The sequence below is a fragment of the Trichechus manatus genome, unplaced genomic scaffold (genome assembly GCF_000243295.1).
Source record: "Trichechus manatus latirostris isolate Lorelei unplaced genomic scaffold, TriManLat1.0 scaffold00119, whole genome shotgun sequence".
Classification (NCBI taxonomy): domain Eukaryota; kingdom Metazoa; phylum Chordata; class Mammalia; order Sirenia; family Trichechidae; genus Trichechus; species Trichechus manatus.
The window spans coordinates 8,134,753-8,157,589 of NW_004444055.1; the positions used below are offsets into that span (position 1 = coordinate 8,134,753).

Here is a 22,837-nt window from a genome sequence, read left to right on the forward strand (position 1 = left end):
GCGGGCGGACAAGCGCCGGAGCCTGCTCCAAGCGCCGTTAGCGCGCCCCAGGAGCCCCGGGAGAGCCAAGGGGCGATGGTGGCGGCCGCGGTGGCAGCGGCAGGCGGCTCAGCTTTGTTATGAATAGATGAAAGAGGCCACCTACACAGTAACCCAAATTACGAGACTTCCCTCCTCCCTATCTCACCGAATCTAGAGGGGAGGGGAGATGGGCGTGGAGGGAGGGCGGGCGGGCGGACAGGAGGCGGAGGGCGGAGGAGGAAGAAGATGAGGAAGGGGGCCAGTTGCATTCCACTTTCACAATGGGAAAGTGAAACGCACAAGCGCACCCACCTCTCCAGCCCTCCCCGCCCGCCTCGCTCCTCTCTGCCAGTCCCCTCCCTTTCCCTCCGCACCTCCCCGCGAGCGCCAGCGCTGCACAGACGAACTCTCGGGCAAGGAGGGCGAGGAGGAAGCGGCACCAGAGCGCGCAGGGTTTGCCACCGCCGCCACCGCCGCTGCACAGGCTGCCGGAGCGAGCCCGCCGCGCGCCGCCCTCCCAGCTCTCCTTCCCGGGCGAGCCGCGGGGATGGGGCGGCTGCGGGAGCTGGAGCGCGCGCAGGAGCCGCCGCCGCCCGTATCTCCGTCACCGCGCGCCTGAGCCGCCGTTGCCGCGCGCCCTGCCCGGGGGCGGCCCCCCTAGCCCCATGGAGGTCTCTCGGAGGAAGGCGCCGCCGCGCGCCCCGCGCCCCGCCGCGCGGCTGCCCCTGCTCGCCTATCTGCTGGCTCTGGCAGCGCCTGGCTGGGGAGCGGACGAGCCCGTGTGGCGGTCGGAGCAAACCATTGGAGCTATCGCGGCGAGCCAGGAGCACGGCGTGTTCGTGGCGAGTGGCAGCTGCCTGGACCAGCTGGACTACAGCCTGCAGCGCCGGTTCTCGCGCCTGTACCGGGACCAAGCGGGCAACTGCACAGAGCCCGTCTCGCTGGCGCCCCCCGCGCGGCCCCGGCCGGGAAGCAGCTTCAGCAAGCTGCTGCTGCCCTACCGCGAGGGGGCGGCCGGCCTCGAGGGGCTGCTGCTCACCGGCTGGACCTTCGACAGGGGCGCCTGCGAGGTGCGGCCCCTGGACAACCTGAATCGCAGCTCTCTTCGCAACGGCACAGAGGTGGTGTCGTGCCACCCACAGGGCTCGACGGCTGGCGTGGTGTACCGTGCGGGCGATAGGAACCGCTGGTACCTGGCTGTGGCCGCCACCTACGTGCTGCCCGAGCCCGAGACGGCGAGCCGCTGCAATCCGGCAGCGTCCGACCGAGACACGGCCATCGCTCTCAAAGACACGGAGGGGCGCAGCCTGCCCACGGAGGAGCTGGGCCGCCTCAAGCTGAGCGAGAGCGCGGGCAGCCTTCACTTTGTGGACGCCTTTCTCTGGAACGGCAGCGTCTACTTCCCGTACTATCCCTACAACTACAGCAGCGGTGCCGCCACCGGCTGGCCCAGCATGGTGCGCATCGCACAGAGAGCCGAGGTGCAGTTCCAGGGCCAGACGGCCCTCGATTGCGGCCACGGTCACCCAGATGGCCGCCGCCTGCTCCTCTCCTCCAGCCTGGTGGAGGCCCTGGACGTCTGGGCGGGCGTGTTCAGCGCGGCCACCGGAGAGGACCAGGAGAGGCGCTCCCCCGCCACCACCGCGCTCTGCCTCTTCAGGATGAGTGAGATCCAGGCGCGCGCCAGTAACTGCAGCCGGGACTTCAAGACGACGGACCAAAACTGCGTAAGTCCTGCCTCCAGGACCCCGTCGGGAGCGCGCCGGTTGGAGAGCCGTGGCAGCGAAGGCAGAGCGGGTGGGAGACCGGGGTTGGTATTTACCAGGTCCCGCCCGGGTTCACACAGCCCTGGCTGCCGCCGGACGGCTGTTCGCAAACGGTATTCGAGATCTCTGGCTACTCTAAAGCACGTTCTAAGGTTTCTGGTGGAAGAATGTAAAAGGCGGAGGAAGGGTAGGAGTTAGGCTCAAAACTCTAGTGAGTGCATCCTAGTGCAGTCCTTCTCGGTCCAAATGTGGACGTTTGTTTGGCACTGAGCCTCCCCACGCAGCCCCTTTACGCTAACCGCGTCCCCAGGTTCATGCCCTGACCCTTCTGTGTAGTCTCAGCGGGTATGTGGGTTTGACTTTCTTGGTCAGTAGTTACCAAACACTGCGCTCAGCAGAGAGGCCTTTGAACCTAAACGGCTTGCTGCCACACCTCACGCTTTGTGCCCCACCCACTACACACAGTAACACATGTGATATGGTCTGAAGAGTTGGTGCCCTGCTCAACATGGGTAAATGCCAGCCTGGAAAAAAGCCTGATGCTTGGTGGAACGGAACCCTCAGCATGAAACAGTACAAGGGGGCGGGGCTGTAGATCTGCTGAGGGTGTGTTGTGGTCTCCAGCTGAGGGGAAAGGATGGGGAGGCAGGAGGTGGCTTTGTGGGTGAAAGCCTCACCCTGGAGGGGCAAGCAAGGGAAAATGCTGGAGGTGCTACAGGCGATTCCTGAGCTGCAGCTTGGGGGACTAGATCCCGCCGCCCAGAGACACCACCCTTGCGTTGTGCCTGAAGCAGGCAAACAACATTGGCTTCCCCTGAGCTCCCAGGGCAGCCACAGTTTGAGTCTTGAGATTGGCATTTCTCTGACCAGAAAATTAAGCGGCGGTTCAAGAGGGTCCAGTTGATGAGGATTATGGAGCTATTGTGCACTTCTCTGGAGGCTGTTTCCCTTCCAAGGCTGCTGGCACATCAACTCCACATATGGCTCCTGAGAGGGGAGCCTGCTGAGAGCCTCCTTTATAACTGGACAGAAATCAAAGAGCAGAAATTAACGGCTACAGGTGTTGCCATTGTTTTTGTTTAAAGAGTCCAGGAGGAAGGAGAGAAGGCTCCACTTGGAAAATGTGTTGGTACATTTATTGTGTAACCACACAGGGGAGGTTTGGCTGTAAGGTATATTAATATGTGTATAGAAAGACACCCTCCCCCCCCCCCCCAACCCTTTTCTCTGCAAAGCATATTTTGGCAAATATTAGCCCTATTTTTCAGGGAGAAAAACACTGGGAGGGCTTTTGCATACAATGGTTACTTGCATCTTCCTCCTTGCCTCTTGACTGTGCTGGGACAGATGACATCTTCGTTTAGTTACTGGTATCATTTTTAAAAATATACAAATAACACATATTGCTTTCTAACTGACCTAGTCTTGTTATACTCATATAATTTGACATTTGATATCTGTCTGTTTTAGATCTTTATAATCTAATGGTTCAAGTTTGGCAAGATCACCACCATCTACTTCTCTGTTGAAAGACTAAATCTTTTGTCAAGATTTAGGCACACTTGGTCTCTAGGGTTAATTACAAGACAACTCAAAGCTCCACAGCAGGTAATAACTTGGGAAGTCCAAGCTTTGCCATCTGACAGCTGTGTAGATATATGGAGCCAAAACATTTCTCTTGACTGCCTCTCTCTCCACCCACTGGGTCTTCGAGGACTTAGTTCCCTTCCAAACCCAGCTGGTGTCCTGAATGCATTCAGAAGCCACCTCTTGGCTTGATCAGGTGTTCCTACTTGCGCTGGGATGGGGAGGGGAAGAGAAAGTGACAGAACTGTTTATCCATCTTCATAGGAGCCTTGGAAATCAAGCAAGGGGTAAGCACATGCTGCCAGAAATCTGGAATTGGAAAAATAAATAATTAAAACGTGCTGTTATTTATCAAGCACTCCTCGTGTGCTCAGAGCTGTGTAGTCTGAAAGACAGGGTTGCTACCCCCTGAGGTTGTCATCCAAGTTAAATAATATACTCTGGTTTTCAAACAATAGCATGCCATGACTGCACAGATGGGACCTTGAAGTTTTATTTGTTTTTTTAAATTTAAGTAAATTCCTTGCTGCTAATATGCATTTAAGAGACTTGATGGAATTGCATTGCAGGAAGGGTTTGAATGAAAAAAAAAAAAAAAGAAAAAGGTGGTAGTTTTGGTGAAAAAAGCTGACAATTTTCTAACCTATTAAATAGGAGATAAGGTACTTAATTCAACAAATATTTGCTTCATGCCTGCTATGTGTAAGCAGTGTTCTGTGCTAGGTGCCACCAGTTTTGTCACTGAAGGACAATAGCAGGTTGCAACCCTGTTTAATGGGGTCATGGGATAGGTGTACCCCGGTTGTCACTCAGAAGAATGATGTCATTTGATAGCATTTGTTCTACATATTATTTTCAGGTCTTGAGTGTGGTTTGGAAAAGGGTTACTGAATTACAAGTGCCTAATACAGGAGATGTATTTGAAACACTCTAGAAGAAGCCTCCATAGATTCCCCCAGCGATTCCTTCAGCGCAGCCACAGGGGTTTTAACAGTACTCCACAGGCAGTGAGGCACAAGCAACTGGATTTGCTTGCCTTCTCCCTCTTCTAGTAGATGGCTCTCTCTTGTTTTCCATCTTCAATCAACCATGGGTAGGAAATTGACAGGACTGACTGGGCTGTTTTGCCATCCCTTGGTTTTCTTCTTATCTCATTTTGGCTAGTTCTCCTCCCCTTCAGCTTCTCCTGCTAAGGATTAATTTACAAGATGGTTGTGCAACGAGTGTGTACTCAACTGTTAACACACTGGGCTGTTATTTTTCTGCCTTGCCACCAACTTTGAGTACATTTTCAGAACTATAGCAGATTAACTTCAGCCCCCAAATGCCAAGCAGCTGATTTCTGTAGACCATCTCACTAATAATCCTAATGAGTATTTGTAGAGTACTTCCCTAGATATTGTTTTGAGCCCCTCATCAAGTCTGAGGTGGATTCTGTGAGGCACATTCCCGTTTACCATATGAGGAAGCTCAAGATCAGTTAAGTGAATTGCTCAAGATAATGAAATAAGCTTCAGAGCCCTCCAGCTTGAACCCGTATCTTCTAAAGTCTACTTCTGCATTCTTTCCACTATCCTGATTTCTCAAACTTTCTCTTGCAGTCCCCCTAAGGAAACCAAACCAAACCAAACCAAACCAAATCAAACCGACTGCCGTCAAGTCGATTCCGACTCATAGCAACCCTGTAGGACAGAGTAGAACTGCCCCATAGGGTTTCTAAGGCTGTAAATCTTTACGGCAGTAGATTGCCTCATCTTTCTCTTGAAGAGCTGCTGGTGGGTTCAAACTGCCGACCTTTTGGTTAACAGCTGAGTGCTTTAACCACTGCGCCACCAGGTCTTCTTTCCCCTAACTAAAGAGATAGCAGATAACACCCCCCACACACGACAGAATGTGAGGTTGAGGCTAGAGGGTGCCGCCTGAAGACAGTGGTGCCCCTAATCCTGGGGTATGTTTTAAAACTTCATGTGATTTTTTTCATTCTACTCCATAATATATCTGTGCTTGTGTTATTACAAAAAATGAATGTTTTAAGTTATGTACAAGTTAATTAATTTCACATCCTCCGTCTCTAAACTCCCACTACCCCAGGCACATCAGTGCTACTCCTAGAAAAGTGTTTATACTCCATTTTGTGAAGTATGATTGTTCCAGATTTGTCTGGTCGCCATAGTTGGGTCCTAGGGGTCACTTGGGGTACGAACAAGGCTGCCCCCTACCCTGCAGAAACTGAGGGTGGCATGTTTCCCTATAGTGTTGGCAGACAGGACTAACTTCTCTAGTTCTTTCTGCCCCTTGTGGGGAGACACATCCCCTTCTTGTACACTCACAGTCTCAATCCTGACATAATTTAACTGTCATGCAGACAACGACAGAATGCTCACAGGCTCTCCAGCAGACAGCCTCCTAAGGCACATCTAGCTATTCTGTGCGGAAGTGACATCCCAGGACCACTTGGCAGTGCGGCTTGTTGACCTCAAAATCCATAATTTTCCCATGATGTTTATTCCTCCTCTAGTTTTTGTTAGAGGAGCCCTGGTGGCGCAGTGGTTAAAGCGCTCGACTGCTAACCGAAAGGTCAGCAGTTCAAACCTACCAGCTGCTTGCTGCTCAACCGGACAAAGATGTGGCAGTCTGCTTCGGTAAAGATTTACAGCCTTGAAAATCCTATGGGGCAGTTCTACTCTGTCCTACGGGGTTGCTATGAGTCAGAATTGGCTTGATGGCAGAGGCTTTTTGCTTTTAGTTTCTGTTATGATCCTATCAAGCCATTTTGCTTTGTTGTTGTTGTTAGTTACCGATTCCGACTCACGGGGACCCGGTGTGTACAGAGTAGAACTGCTCCGTAGGGTTTTCAAGGCTGTGACCTTTCAAAAGCAGATCACCAGGCCTGTCTTCTGAGGCGCCTCTGGGTGGATTCGAACTGCCAACTTTTCAGCTAGTAATCGAGTTAGTAGTCAAGCACTTAACCATTGCTCCATGATGGTGAATTTTACCCCTATAAACATCTGATATGCAAAGCTGCATTCAAAAAGAGCAACGGCAATGATAGCACCCACTTAGAAGGAGGGAAAACGCAACATTAGGTAGTATCCACTGAATAGTTACTATGTGCCAGGCTCTGTGCTAGGCACTTTAAATGCCTTATTTTCAGTTGATTGTCATAGTCACCATATGGGGCAAGGACTGTGATTATTATTATGACTTTACAAATGTGAACATTGAGGCCCAAAGAGCTCAATAAGGTTCTAAACCAAAAAAAAAAAAAAAAACAAACAAACAAACAAAAAAAACCATTCATTCCTATTGCCGTCCAGTTGATTCCGACTCATAGTGACCCTATAGGACAGAGTAGAATTGCCCCATAGGGTTTCCAAGGAGTGGTTGGTGGATTTGAACTGCTGACCTTTTGGTTAACAGCCGAGCTCTTAACCACTGAGCCACCAGGGCTCTGATCAATAAGGTTCTACAACTGTTAAATGGCAGAAGATTTGGAATTTTAGTGATCTGGCTCTAAGGCCTGAGCTCTTAACCACAGCCACGGACAGTCCAGCACCATGGACATTGGGTTCGGATGCCAATCCTATCCTGCAAGGAACAAGCGAGGCCACCTGCAAGCTGGGCCCCTGGGTAAGACCAGCTGCTTGTGGACAGAGTATCCTTGGTTGTGAAGTAATTTCCTAGTTCTGCTTACTTGACCATTTGAAGTTCTGACTCTGGAAGAGTTATAGTTCTCCAGGCATCAATTTCTAGACAGTGTTAGTGTTCTTTGTATTCAGGCCTATAAACCTCAGACGGTGGTCAGGGCTGCAGGGCCTCGGAAGGCTGCTTCCTAGTTTTTGTTTGTGGAGACAACCTAGCTCACAAACTAAATGCAGAGATCTCAGATTGTCAAATCAGGTTTACAGACTGTCTTATATGATTATTAACAGCCACAACTAAAATGTAAGCCCCAGAAGGGAAGGAACCTTGTAAACTTTTGTTCTGAATTAAACTCAGTACCTAGCATAGGGCCTGGTATGTTGTAGGGGCCTTAGAAATATTTGTGGAATGAATAAACGAAGGGTCTTGGGGGATCACGTTGGGAAAGTTTTCTGTAGTTGGCAGCCACGCTTGATTGAATTGTGGTCTTTTATACTCTCTTAACCATTGTCTTTCTCTTAATGTCTGATGTGTGAGAGCCTTGATTGGAAACAGCACCAGGATAGGGCAGATGGACCTCTTTCTTCCCTAGTTCTAGGCTCTCTGGCAACCTCCACTCCTCCTACTCTTCCCATATATCTCCATTCATTGGAATAGGCTTCTGGTTATGCTGACCTGGGAATTGACTTTGAGCACAGAAACACAACATCGTTGGAACTTCGGTGTTACAATTTAATAATGGGCACGACCATGCCTTTTAACTACCAGAGAAAAGGGCTTTATGCCGTAGAACGATGATTCTCAACGTGTAGTTTCTGGACTAGCAGCAGCAGCATCACCTAGGAACTTGCTGGAAATGCAAATTCTTGGGTCTCACCTCAGACTTACTAAATCAAAAACTTTGATTGGGTGAGACTGGCAATCTGTGTTTTAACAAGCCCTCTGAGTTCTAAATGATTCTAATGCATGCTCAAGTTTGAGAACCACTGCTGTAAAGTAACAATGCCCCTGATCTTCCTTGTGATTCCAACTGTGGCACCTGGGATAAAAACCTGTCCCATTTTTCCATTGCATTTTACTTATGACCATAAAAAGAAACCAACTCATACTACTCCTATTATATTCCTTATTCTCTTTTAAACGCTCGAAAGCAATATCCAGAAAACACTCTAAAGACTTAGCATTTTTGTCTTATAGTCTGACTCCCAAGAATCTACAGGTCTTTGCTTAATTAGCACCTTTGCTCTTTTTTTAAAAGATATTTTGTTGTGTTTTGGGTGAAAGTTTACAGAGCAAACTAGTTTCCTATTCAACAAATTGTATACAAAGTGTTCGGTAACATTGGTTGCAGTCCCCACACTGTGTCAGCACTCTGCCCATTTCCACCCTGGATTCTATGTTTCCTTTTGTCTGGTTTTCCTACCCCTCCCTGACTTCTTGTCTCTGCTTTTGGGCAAATTGTTTGTTCTATTATGCACGTTCTTTTTGGGTGTTATTATTTATTTTTTAGGCCTGTCTATTGCTTGGCTGGAAGGTGGTTTCCAGGAATGGCTGTGCACAGGCCATAGTCTCGGGGGTTCCTCCAGTCTCTGTTGGACCAGTAAGCCTGGTCTTTTTTTATGAATTTGATTTTTTGCTCTACATTTTTCACTTGCTCTGTCCGGGACCCTCTCTTGTGATTCCGGTCAGAGAGGTCAGTAGTGGTAGCTGGGCACCATCTAGTTCTCCTGGTCTCAGGGTCATATAGACTGTGGTGCATGTGGTCGGTTAGCCCTTTGGACTAACTGCACCCTTGAGTCTTTGGTTTTCTTCACTTTCCTTTACTCCGGACAGGAAGGGAGCACTAGTTGTATCTTAGATGGCCATTCACAAGCTTTTAAGACCCCAGACGCTACTCACCAAAGTAGGATATAGAACATTGTTTTTATGTACTATGTTATGCCAATTGACATAGATGTCCCCCGAGTCTATGGTCCTTAGCCTTCAGGCCTAGTGTCTTCACCCCAGGATGTGTTTGGTTGTGCATAAGAAGTTTGCATGACTATGCACCTTGTATGTTCTATTGTCTATATTAGTATACATGCAACATCTACAAATATGTATGTAGAGATATCCACAACCTAACCTGTATCTGCAGGTGGGTGCGCTCCCTTACATCCTCCAATGCCTCTTTAGCATATCTATCTACTTGTGTATCTCTTTGTAGATTATTGTTTGTTAATACTGTTGTTGCACGATTGTCTGTGTTACAGTAATTGCTGTAGTTGCCCTTTGTTCTTGTGTTCATCTCAATGTCTTCCTTTGCCGTTGACATGTTGTACTGACTTCCCCCAGAGAGTGTATTGCCTTTCCCTTCACCAGTATTACCACGTGTCTTCTATCTATTTAGTAGTTACCCTCCCTCCCTTTCCCTTCCCTAGTAACCATCAAAGAAAGTTTTTTTCCTCTGCGTAAACTTTTCCTTGTTTTTTTTTTTTTTAATAGTAGTCTGGCACCATATTGTCTTTTTGTGATTGACTTATTTCACTAGACATAATTCATCCATATTTTGAGATGTTTCACAGATTTGTTGTTATTCTTTATCATTGTGTAGTATTCCATTGTGTGTATGTACCACAGTTTGTTTCTCCATTCATCCATTGAGGGGCATTTAGGTTTTTTCCATCTTTTTGCTGTTGTGAATAATGCTGCAGTGAACATGGGTGGGCATATGTCTATTTGTGTCATGGCTTTTATTTCTCTAGGGTATGTACCTAGGAGTGAGATTGCTGGATTATATGGTATTTATATTTCTAGCGTTTTAAGGAAGCACCATATCATTTTCCATAGTGGTTGTACTGTTTTACATTCCCATCGGCAGTGTATAAGAATTCCAGTCTCCCCACAACCTTGCCAGCATTTGTTGTTTTCTGTTTTTTTGATTAGTGCCATTGATGTCAGGATAAAATGGTATCTGATTGTAGTTTTAATTTGCATCTCTCTAATGGCTAATGATCACGAGCATTTCTTCATGTGTTTGTTAGCTGCCTGAATGTCTTCTTTGGAGAAGCGTCTGTGTCCTTTGATGATTTATCAGTTGGATTGTTTGTCTTTTGGTTGTTAAGGTGTTGAAGTTTTCTATATATTTTAGAGATTAACCTCTTATCAGATATGTCGTAGCCAATTTTTTCCCCGTTTGTAGGTTCTCTTTACTCTTTTGGAGAAGTCGTTTGATGAGCGTAAGCATTTAATTTTTAGCAGGCCCCGTTCATCTAGTTTATCTTCTGCTGTTTGTGCATTTTTAGTTATGGTTGGTATTCTATTTATGCCATGTTTTTGTGCCGCTAGGGTTATACCTGTTTTTTCTTCCATGATCTTTATAGTTGTAGGTTTTATAGTTAGGTCTCTGTTTCATTTTGAGTTAGTTTTTGTGTATGGTGTAAGGTATGGGTCCTGTTTCATTTTTCTACAGATAGATATCCAGTTTTGCCAGCCGCATTTGTTAAAGAGACTGTCTCCTCCCCCATTTAATGGACTTTGGTCTTTTGTTGAAGATCAGCTGTCTGTAGGTGGTTGGATTTACTTCTGGGCTCTCAATTCCGTTTCATTGGTCTATGTGTCCGTTGTTGTACCAGTACCAGTACTATCGTGGCTGTGTAGTAAATTCGGAGATCAGGAAGTGTGAGGCCTTCTACTTGGTTGCTCTTCTTCAATAATGCTTTACTTATCCATGGCCTCTTAGCAAAGAGTTTGTGATTAGTTTTTCTATCTTGTTAAAGAATGTTATTGGAATTTGGATCAGGATCGCATTATATCTATAGATCCCTTTGAGTACTATTGACATTTTCAGTGTTAAGTCTTCTTATCCATGAACATGGGCTCCCTTACTCTTGTATACAACAGACTATTTGCATTTCATTTCAGAAAGTGGGAGGATTTCTAGAGTCTTCCACTCTGCTGCACACCAGAAGCAATTCCACACACCCGCCATTCTCTCCCAGAGTCTGTTCTGTACATCACTCCTGATACCAGTTTCTATCCTCACCAGGCTCAGCTGGTTGCATGGAACAAAGATTTACTTAAGCAGCTTAAATAAGGGAGGTAGGGCTTAGTGGACAGAAACGTGGTAATCCCATGGAAATCTAGGAATAGGAGCAGTGCTGTGTAGTGGTTACAGTCATAAACTCTGGAGCCAGATCACGTGGGATCAAAGCTGCCACTTACCAGCTGCATGACCTCGAGCAAATTATTGAAACATTCTGTGTCTCACTTTCTTCATCTATAAATGATGATAGTAAAAGTGCCTACTTCTTAGGATTATTGCCCAGATTAATGAGCTAGTATGTATAGATTTCTTGGAACACTACTTGACCCATAGCAAATGCTACAGAAGTGTTTACTATCATCACCTTCATGATTATTAATAGTCATGGGACAGGGCTCCTTGATAAAGCGTTGGAGGGTGGCTCTGGATTCAAGGCAGCTTGAAGGAGCTCTGCAGCAGGAAGTGATGGATGCTCACTCTAAGGTCTCACTGTTAACATGACTTAGCATGGCTGCTTTCTTATGTCCAGATGGCCTCCTCTGCTTCCTCAAACACCTGCCCATCACCACCCGACTGCCTCAGCCTGCCTTGACCCCCCTTTACCTCTCAATAGCATTTCATCTTCTGCCTCAGCGACTAACTGGCAATGTCTTTCTATGTTATTTAGTACAAGTTACCAGGAGAGAGAGTGAATCAGGTCCAATGCATCTTTTCATACCCGATTATGAGTCCTAGTTAAGTGTAGGGTTTGTTGCCCTTGGAGCAGGTCCTGACCCCTGGTCCAATGAGAAGAAGGGGATCAAACATGTCTGAGGGCCTCCAGCAGGCACTGTGAGTGGGTTCCCTTAGAATGGAACAGTGGAAAAGCCCACACTGTGACCAATATCTTGACTACAATAGCACAATCCCATCTCTGCCTGCCCTAAAGCTTGGTGACCACTGTCATCCCTGAATATGCGCTGACACTTTGGGAATATTTAGATAGTGAAGACTGAAGTCTACTGTGAGAAATCCCAAAGTCTGCGAGGGGTGGGGGTGGGATTTGTACATCTCATGGGTCTAACATGTTTGTAGGAGCAGGGCCATGGCAGTGGTAGATTTCTTCATGAAATGTGCTCATAGTTTTTCTTTGCTTTAATAGTCTATCTTGATGAAAATGCTAACTTTTATGCTGTCACAAAACAAATAGAATTGTCACCTATGTTTCACAGTTTCTATCGTTGATTTTCATGTAAGTTTGACTTTTCTATTCAGTAGTTACGTATATTGTTTTCCTTAGAGAAGTAATGAGGGGGATTTGACCCCAGCAATCCCCAGACACCCCCCTGGCCAATGCTGTTATGCAAGGGTCAGTAAATGTTTTCTGCAAAGGGTCAGATAATCAATATCTTTGCAGGCTTTGCAGACCACATATGCTCTCTCCGGCAATTACTCAACTCTGCTGCTATAGCATGAAAGCCACCATAGACAATACATAAATGCACAAGTGGGGCTGTGTTTTAATAAAACTAATTTGTGGACACTAAAATTTGAATTTCATATAATTTCACTTATTGCAACACATTATTCTTTTGATTTTTTTTGGCAACCGTTTAAAAAATGTTAGCTCATCGGCCATACGCATTTGGCCCACAGGTAGTAGTTTGCCAACCCCTGCTGTGATGGAACGACTGAGCGTAAAACAGCACTACAATACAGTGTGGTACTAGTTGTAATACTGATTAACAAAAAAGGTGCTGTGGAAGCCCCAAGGAATGTCGTCAGACTCAGCCTGTGAGTTTCTAAGAAGCTTCAGAGAGGTGATGCTTGAGCTGTGTCTTGAAGAACACGTACAAGTCAGCCAAATGGAGAAGGCAGGAAGGAGAGTTCTGGAGAGAAGGAACAGCTTGTGCACACACGGGAAGTTGAGGAAGCTTGTGAGCTGCAAGTCACTCACTCTGGCTGGAGAGTGTCCAGAAATGAGTGTGCAGGTCCAGATGGTGAAGAGCTTAATGGGACAGGCAAAGGTCTTGGATTTTATCCTGATGGTCAGTCATTTTCAGACTTTCCAAACCCCGACTTTAAAATAAATCTTAACCAGAAGCTCCATATGAGAAAAAGGTTAGCAAATCATTATTGGCCTGCTGCTCTGGATGAGACCATTGCCAACTGCTGGGGATATAGGTGTGAAGAGGGGGTTGGGAGGTACCCAGAACCCTACAACTTGTACCGTCCCATGCCTGTCCCTGAGACATCTCAAAGGAACTTCTAGGATCTGCTGAGCATGAGTGTAAAAACCATGGCTGTGGTTGACAGGGGCAACAGCAGGGTTATAAGCAGACATGAAAGATTATTCAGAAGATGAGTTGGAGAGGCAAGACTAGGGTCAAAGTAACTGGTTAGAAGGACAATCATTAGCTCAAACAAATACATTTCTTGAGCTCCTAATATGTGCCAAGTACTGTGTGAAAATGTTTTTTATCAGTGGTAAATAGAGTAGATAAGAAATACATAGCAAACAATTGAAAAGTTATTTTTTATATTAAAAAATGATAGCTATCCAACAACCTTTGTTGTCGAAATGGAAAAGCTGATCCTCAAATTCATATGGAATTACAAGGAGCCCCAAATAGCCAAAACAATCTTGAAAAAGAAAAACAAAGTAGAAGGACTCACACTTCCCAATACAAAATGTACTACAAAGCTACAGTAATCAAAACAGTGTGGTGCTGGTATAAGAACAGATATACAGATCAATGAAAAAGAATTCAGCATCCAGAAATAAACCCATACATCTATGACCAATTGATTTTTGACAAGGGTTCCAAGTCCATTCCGTGGAGAAAAACAGTCTCTTCAATAAATGATGCTAAGACAACTGGATATCCACATGCAAAAGAATGAAGTTAGACCCATAGCTCACACCATACATGAAAACTAACTCAAAATGGATCAGTGACCTAAATATAAAACTAAAACTCTTAGAAGAAAATATAGGAGTGAAGTTTTAAGATTTTGTTTTTGATAGTGGGTTCTTAGATATGACACCAAAAGCTGGAGCAACAAAAGAAAAAAAAGTAGGTAAAGTGGACTTCATCAAGATTTTGTGCATCAAAGGATTTTATCAAGAAAGTAAAGAGAACCCACAGAATGGGAGAGCATATTTTGTAACCACACATCTGATAAGAGTTTAATATACAGAATGTATAAAGAACTCCTATTAACACAACAGCAAAAAGACAAATAACCCAATTAAGAAAATCAAAGGACTTGAATAAACATTTCTCCAAAGAATATATACAAATGGCCAGTGAGCACATAAGAATATGCTCAGCATCATTAGTCATTGTTGTTGTTATTGTTAGTTGTTGTCGAGTCAACTCTGACAGTGAGCTTGTATACAATGAATGAAGTGTTGCCCCGTCCTACGCCATCTTCATGATTGTTGGTATGTTTAAGTCCATTCATTAGTCATTAAAATCCACTGCCATTGAGTTGATTCCAACTCATAGTGACCCTATAGGACAGAGCAGAACTGCCCCATAGAGTTTCCAAGGCTGTCATCTTTACAGAAACAAACTGCCACATGTTTATCCCACAGAGCTGCTGGTGGGTTTGAACCACCTACCTTTCAGTTAGCAGCTGAGCTCTTAACCACTGTTCCACCAGGGCTCCTCTCATTAGTCATTAGGGAGATACAAATCAAAACCACAATAAGATACCACTTCACACCCACCAGGATGGCTATTATCAGAAAAATCACAAGTGTTGGTGAGGATGTGAAGAAATTGGAATCCTAGTGCATCCCTGGTGGGAATGTAAAATGAGGCAGTCACTGTAGAAAACAGTTTGACCGTTCCTCAAAAACTTAAACATAGAATTACCATATGATCCAGCAATTCCACTCTTAGGTATATACCCAAAAAGCAGAGACTCAAACAGATACTTGTATACCAACGTTCATTTTAACATTATTCACAATAGCCAAAAGGTGGAAACAGTCCAAATGTCCATCAACAGATGAATGGATAAACAAAATGTGGTATATTCTTACAGTGGAATATTATTCAGCCATAAAGAGAAATGAAGTTCTGATACATGCTATGACATGGATGAACCTTGAAAACATTAACTAGTTAACCAGTTGCTGCTGAGGTGACTCTGACTGATGGCGATCTCATGTGTTTCAGAGTATAACTGTGCGCCATAGAATTTTCAATACTGAGTTTTCAGAAGTAGATCACTAGGCCTTTCTTCTAAGGTGCCTCTAGGTGGATGCTTGAACTTCCAACCTTTCAATTAATAGTCAAGCACATTAACGATGTTCACCATCCAGAGAGACACTTTGAAAACATTATGTTTAGTGAAATAAGTCAGACACAAAAGAACAAATATTCTATGATCCCACTTATAGGAGCTACCTAGAATAGGCAACTGCATAGAGACAAAAGCAGATTAGTGAGTTCCAGGGGCTGGAGAGAAGGGACTGGGGAGTTATTGCTAAACGGGTACAGAGTTACTTTTTGGAGTGATGAAAAACTTTTGGAAATGGACAGTGGTTATGGGTGCATAACATGGTGAAAGTAATTAATGCCACTGAATTGTACACTTAAAAATGGTTAATACAGCACATTTTTGTTACAGATATTTTGCCACAATACATTTTTTAAAAAGAATGAGAAAATATGATAGAAAATGATAGACAACACTTACAGAGTGCCTACTGGGTACCAAGTATTATCTAAGGACTTTACCAACATTAACTCATTTAATATCTTCACCAGAACCTTACAAGGGAGGTAATATTTTTACTTCCATTTTACTCATGAGGAAACTGAGATTGAAATTGAGGCTATAAGGGAACAAAACTGGTGATATGACAAGGTGAGGCCATTTTAGGTAGGGCTCTGGGGAAAGTTTTCTTCAAGAAGGTGATATTGATGAGGATGACAAAGGGTAGTGATAGGTGTTCCCACAGAGAGCTGGGGACAGAGCATTCCAAGCAGACTGGAGACCAAGTGCGAGAGATCAAAGGGGAGAAGGGCTGGATTGGTTTGAAGAACAAAGAGGTAGTGTGGTTGAGTATCGGGAGATAGTGAGAGAGAGTGTTTTGAGAGGAGATTGGAGAAGGAAGTAGGGGCTCGATCTTATTGGCCTTGTAGACTGTGGAAGAAGATTGCATTTTATTCTCAAAGGATAAGGGAGCCTTAGAAGGGAAGTGAAATGACTGGATTTGGATTCCTAAATAATGGCTGCTTGTGGGAAATGGATGAGAAATTGGGCACAGTGGAAGCACAGAGATCTGTAGGAGGCTACTGTAGTAGTCTAGGCAAGAAATAACGTTGGTTTGGTCTAGAGTGGTGGCGACAAATATGGAGAGAAACAGATGGATTCTGTTTTTTGCGCTAATCCAACTGAGGGATATTAAAGACCTGAACTGAGGTTGTGTTAGCGAAGGTGGAGAGAGGGATTAAATGAAATTGCTTTTTAAGATGTAGAATTGAGAAGTATTGGTGATCAATTAGAAGATGAATGTAATTTTTATTGATCTTTAGATGTCTTTGGGGCATTGTTATGGATTGCATTGTGCCCCCCCCCCCCCCAAGATACATGTTGAATTCCTATAGGCCATCTGTAGACTGAGATGGGGAGAGATCAGAAACTGTCTCTCACAAATTGGATGTGATCTTGTTGGGAAATAGGATTTTTCTTCTGTTATGTTAATGAGGCCATACCAATGTAGGGTAGATCTTTAATCACTTCTGAGTTATAAAAAAAGCAGAATAGACACAGATACAAGAGAAGACCGAAGACATACATACAAGAGAAGACAGAAGCCATGCGAGGAGCATCTACAAGCCAAGGAACACCAAGGAACCAAGGAATGTCTGAGACTACTGACAAGGAAACAATTGACACATCCAAGACCTTGATTGAACTTTTAGCCTTGCAACTGTGAGAAAATAAATTTTTGTCCTTTAAAGCCACACAATTGTGGTATTTCTGTTACAACACTAGATGACTAAGACAGACATCCAGGAAGAGCCACGAAGTAGGCAGTCGGAAAGGGAATTAGGAATCCACCTTTCCTAACAGAGTGACCACTTTGTGCCAGACTCAGTATTGGGCCCAACACAGTCCTCTTTGGGCTATATGTGCCTCGAGGGGAGTGGCCAGGTCTGACTCATCTTTGTTTCCTAGGCATCTATAATGCATCCAACGTATAATAATTTATGTTTGTTGAACTGAAAAGAAGGTGTGTGCCTCCAGTTAGTGGAGAAGACAGATGGGAAGATTGATGATTATATCACAGTAAGATAAGAGTTATAATGGGGTGGGGATAGGTGTTTCCAAAGGAGTCAACACTTGAGCTATAGGAGAAGTAAAAACCAAGTAGCCAAGAGGGAAGGGTTTCCCTGTCAGTCCATGACCAATGAGGCAGGATCCTCTGCCATTCTCCCGTCTCCCTTCAACCTGGTCTTGGAAGTGTCCTCTTGAGAAGTTAGTTATCTAACACACCAGCTGTTCCTGATGACTGCTCATCGACATCCTCCTGGGGCTCCATTCTCCCTCTCTGTCACCACTTTTAAAAAATGGATTCCAAGTGCTGACCCTTGCTTCTCTGAGGCAGTGGGAGAAAGGTAGCCTAGAGCAGCAGGTAGTTGAGGTGTGCTTAGCAATATCTCTGTGTCCTCTAACCCAGAGCTTCTGAGCCTGTGGAGCTCTTGTGCTGTGGACCTTCGTTGAACCCAACAGACCTCTTCTCAGAATAATGTGTTTAAATACATAAAAGCATTGGATTGCAAATTAAACCAATTATATTAATATACAGATACATAATAAGACTTTTAAAAATTTGAAATATATTCAGGTATCCTAACACATTAAATAGCAAGATCTAGCAGCAGGAACTACCATACTTTCAAAGTAGGAAGGAGCGTAAACTGTATTTTGAGATATCTACAATGATTACCACCACTCATCTGTCAGTTTGTCATACTGTGATGGCTTACATGTTACTGTGATTCTGGAAGCTATGCCACCAGTATTTCAAATACCACTAGAGTCACCCATGATGGACAGGTTTCAGCAGAGCTTCCAGTCTGAGACAGACTAGGAAGAAGGACCTGGCTGTCTACTTCTGAAAAAATTAGCCAGTGAGGCAAAACATTGTCTGATATAGTGCCGGAAGATGAGGCCCTCAGGTTGGAAGGTACTCAAAGTATGACTGGGGAAGAGCTGCCTCTTAAACGTAGCGTTGACCTTAATGACATGGATGGAGTCAAGTTTTCAGGGCCTTCATTTGCTGAGGTGGCGTGACTCAAAATGAAAAGAAAGAGCTGCAAGCATCCGTTAATAATTGGAGCATGGAATGTACGAAGTATGAATCTAAGAAAACTGGAAATCGTAGAAAATGAAATGGAATGCATAGAGAGTGATATCCTAGGTATTAGTGAGCTGAAATGGACTGGTATTGGCCATTTCAAATTGGACAATCAGATGGTCTACTATGACAGGAATGACAAATTGAAGAGGAGTGGCGTCACATTCATCTTCAAAAGAACATTTCAAGATCTATCCTGAAGTACAATGTTTTCAGTGATAGGATAATATCCATATGCCTACAAGGAAGACCAGTTAGTACGACTATTATTCCAATTCATGCACCAACCACTAAGTCCAGAGATGAAGAAGCTGAAGATTTTTACCAATTTCTGCAGTCTGAAATTGATCGAACATGCAATCAAGATGCGTTGATAATTACTGGTGATTGGAATGTGAAAACTGGAAACGAAGAAGGATCAATAGTTGGAAAAAATGGCCTTGTTGATACAAACGACATTGGAGATCACATGATGGAATTTTGCAAGACCAGCGACTTCTTCATTGCAAATACGTTTTTACAACAACATAAACAGCGACTATACACATGGACCTTACTAGATGGAATACACAGGAATCAAATCAACTACATCTGTGGAAAGAGACAATGGAGAGGCTCAATATCATCAATCAGAACAAGGCCAAGGGCTGACTGTGGAACAAACCATCAATTGCTCATATGCAAGTTCAAGTTGAAGCTGAAGAAAATTAAAACAAGTCCACGAGAGCCAAAATATGACCTTGAGTATATCCCACCTGAATTTAGAAGTCATCTCAAGAATAGATTTGACCCATTGAACACTAATGACTGAAGACCAGATGAATTGTGGGAATGACATCAAGGACATCATACAAGAAGAAAGCAAGAGGTCATTAAAATGACAGGAAAGAAAGGAAAGACAAAAATGGATGTCAGAAGAGACTCTGAAACTTGCTCTTGAACATTGAGTAGCTAAAGTGAAAGGAAGAAATGATGACGTAAAAGAGCTGAACAGCAGATTTCAAAGGGCAGCTCGAGAACACAAAGTAAAGTATTATAATGACATGTGCAAAGACCTGGAGTTAGAAAACCAAAAGGGAATATCATATTTGTCATTTCTCAAACTAAAAGAATTGAAGAAAACATTAAACCTTCCACTTGCAATATTGAAGGATTCTATGAGCAAGATATTGAAAGATGCAGGAAGCATCAAAAGAAGATGAAAGGAATACAGAGAGTCACTGTACCAAAAAGAATTAGTCAATGTTCAACCATTTCAAGAGGTAGCACATGATCAAGAACTGATGGTACTGAAGGAAGAAGCCCACGCTGCACTGAAGACATTGGCAAAAAACAAGGTTCCAGAAACTGATGAATACCAATTGAGATGTTTCAACAAAAGGATGCAGTGCTGGAGGTGCTCACTTGTCTATGCCAAGTAATTTGGAAGACAGCTAGTCGGCCAGCTGACTAGGAGAGATCCATACTTGTGTTCATTGCAGAGAAAGGTGATCCAACAGAATGCAAAAATTATAGACAATATCATTAATGTCTCACACAAGTAAAATTTTGCTGGAGATAATTCAAAAGCAGTTGTAACAGTGCATTAACAAGGAACTGCCAGAAATTCCAGCCAGATTCAGAACAAGATGTGGAACTAGAGACCTCGCTGCCAATGTCAGATGGATAATGCCTGAAAGCAGAGAATACCAGAAAGATGTTTACCTGTGTTTTATTGAGTATATAAAGGCATTCAACTGTGTGGATCATAACAAATTATGGATAACATTTCAAATAATTGGAATTCCACAACACTTAATTGTGCTCGTGAGGAACCTGTACATAGACTAAGAGGCAGTTGTTCGAACAGAGCAAGGGGATACTGCCTGGTTTAAAATCAGGAAAGGTGTGGTTAGGGTTGTATCCTTTCACCATACTTCTTCAATCCATATGCTGAGCAAATAATCTGAGAAGCTGGACTATATGAAGACGAATAGGGCATCAGGATTGGAGGAAGACATTAACAACCTAGGTTACGCAGATGATACAACCTGGCTTGCCGAAAGCGAAGAGGGCTTAAAACACCTACTGATGAATGTCAAAGACTACAGCCTTCAGTATGGATTACATCTCAACATAAAGAAAACAAAAATCCTCCTAACTGGACCAATGATCAACATCATGATAAACAGAGAAAGATTGAAGTTGACAAGGATTTCATTTTACTTGGATCCGCAATCAATGCCTGTTATGGATTGAATTGTGTTCCCCAAAAATGTGTGTCAACTTAACTAGGCCATGATTCCCGGTATTGTGTGACCGTCCACCATTTTGTCATCTGATGTGATTTTCCTATGTGTGGTAAATCCTACCTCTGTGATGTTAATGAGGTGGGATTAGCAGCAGTTATGTTAATGAGGCAGAACATAATCTACAAGATTAGGTTGTTTATCTCAAGCCAATCTCTTAGTATATAAAAGAGAGAAGCAAGCAGAGAGACATGGGGACCGCATACCACAAAGAAACAAGAGCCAGGAGAATAGCGTGTCCTTTGGACCCGGGGTCCCTGTGCTGAGAAGCTCCTTGACTGGGAAAGATTGATGACAAGGACCTTCTTCCAGAGCCAACAGAGACCGAAAGCCTTGCCCTGGAGCTAGCATCCTGAATTCGGACTTCTAGCCTCTAGACTGTGAGAGAATAAATTTCTCTTTGTTCTAACTGTCTACGTGTGGTATATCTGTTATAGCTGCACTAGATAACTAAGACAACACCCATGGAAGCAACAATCAAGAAATCAAACGACATATTACATTGGGGCAAATCTGCTGCAAAAGATCTTTTTTAAAGTGTTCAAAGGCAAAGATGTAACTTTGAGAACTAAGGTGTGCCTGACCCAAGCCATGGCATTTTCAATTGCCTCATATGCATGGGAAAGCTGAACAATGAATAAGGAAGACCGAGGAAACATTGATGCCTTTGAATTATGGTGTTGGTGAAGAATATTGAATACACCATGGACTGTCAGAAGAAAGACAAAATCTGTCTTGGAAGAAGTACAGCCAGAATGCTCCTAGGAGGGGTGGATGGCGAGACTTCATCTCATGTACTTTGGACATGTTATCAGGAGGCACCAGTCCCTGGAGAGGGACAGCATGCTTGGTAAAGTAGAGGGTCAGTGAAAGAGAGGAAGACCCTCAGCAAGATGGATTAACACAGTGGCTGCAAAGATGAGCTGATTGTGAGGATGGCGCAGGACAGGGCAGTGTTTCATTCTATTGTACATAGGGATGCTATGAGTTGGAACCGCCTCAGTGGCACCTAACAAAATTACGACAGCAATGTGACAGGGGTGACTGATGAGATATTGACTTAAAGTTTTCAAACACTGATCCAGGTATTTATTCATTCAATAAATGTTTATTGACAACCTACTGCATGACAACACTGAGGTTCATGCTGGATTCAAAGTGTAGAATAACTCTTGTAGAGTTTATAATCTACTGGCAGACAGACAATAAATTAGTTTTTTAAAAAACAATAATCATAATAAGTGGTTTGAAGGAAACAAATGGGATGATGCGATACAGAATACCAGCTGGTGTAGGGATGGGAGAACTATAGTCGTGTTCATGAGGAGGTGACATTTAACTTGAGACCTGAAAGATTAAAAGGAGCCAGCCTCCTCGTGAACTAGAAGAAGTAGCATGTGCAAAGGCCCTTAGGCCGAAATATGGTAATATGTTCAATGATCTGAAAGAAAACCAGTACAAGAGCTGAAGCAGAGTGAACAGGAAGAGTAGCAAGGGATGAGTTTGAAGAAGTAGGCAGGTACCAGCTCAGGTAGGGCCTGGGAGGCATTTGGATTTAGTTCTAAGTGTGATGGGAATCCGTTGAAGAGTTATAGGCAGGGCATCACATGGCCTATTTCTGTTTTAAAGGATCACTCTGGCTCCTGGATGGATAATAGATTGTAGGATGAAATGGAGAGACTGAGATCAGCAGATCAGAAACTAGATAATGGAGGCTCCTTATTAATGGGTGGAGATTATGGAGATGAGAAGATGGATTTGAGATAGGTTTTTTGGGATACTCTGCTGGGATTTCATAAACTGGATGTGAAGAATGATGAAAAGAGAGGAGGTCGAGGGTGGTTGTAGTGCCATTTACCATGATGGGAACAACTGGGGAGGAATAGGGTTGGAGGAAAAAAAAGTCTGGAAACAATTTTTCAGTGACTCTCAGATTCTCAACAGGGGATAATGATATTTCCTTAGAAGATATTTGAAAATGTAAATGTCGGGGGTGTGGGGTGGGGGAGGTAAGTTCCTTGGTGGTACAAACGGTTATCCTTTTGGTTAGCAGCCAATCGTGTTAACCATTTGTACCTCCCAGGGACTCCAACTGAAAGACAAGGGACCTTTCATCAATGGATAGAGGTCCAGGCAGTCCGAACAG

The 22,837-nt window shown here is 44.1% G+C and overlaps 1 protein-coding gene across 5 annotated transcripts in view; it reads left to right on the plus strand.

Annotated features, from left to right (window-relative positions):
- Positions 1 to 619: 619 nt before the first annotated feature.
- PLXNC1 (plexin C1) overlaps positions 620 to 22,837 on the plus strand; it is a 183,844-nt gene continuing 161,626 nt past the window's right edge. For 4 of the 5 annotated variants that reach the window (XM_023738574.1, XM_023738575.1, XM_023738572.1 and 1 more), the window contains exon 1: positions 620 to 1,748. In XM_023738574.1, coding sequence (XP_023594342.1) covers positions 687 to 1,748 — 1,062 coding nt within the window. In that variant the 5' untranslated portion in view covers positions 620 to 686. The remainder of the gene's footprint in view (positions 1,749 to 22,837) is intronic. The other variant, XM_004384207.2, reaches the window with a different exon arrangement.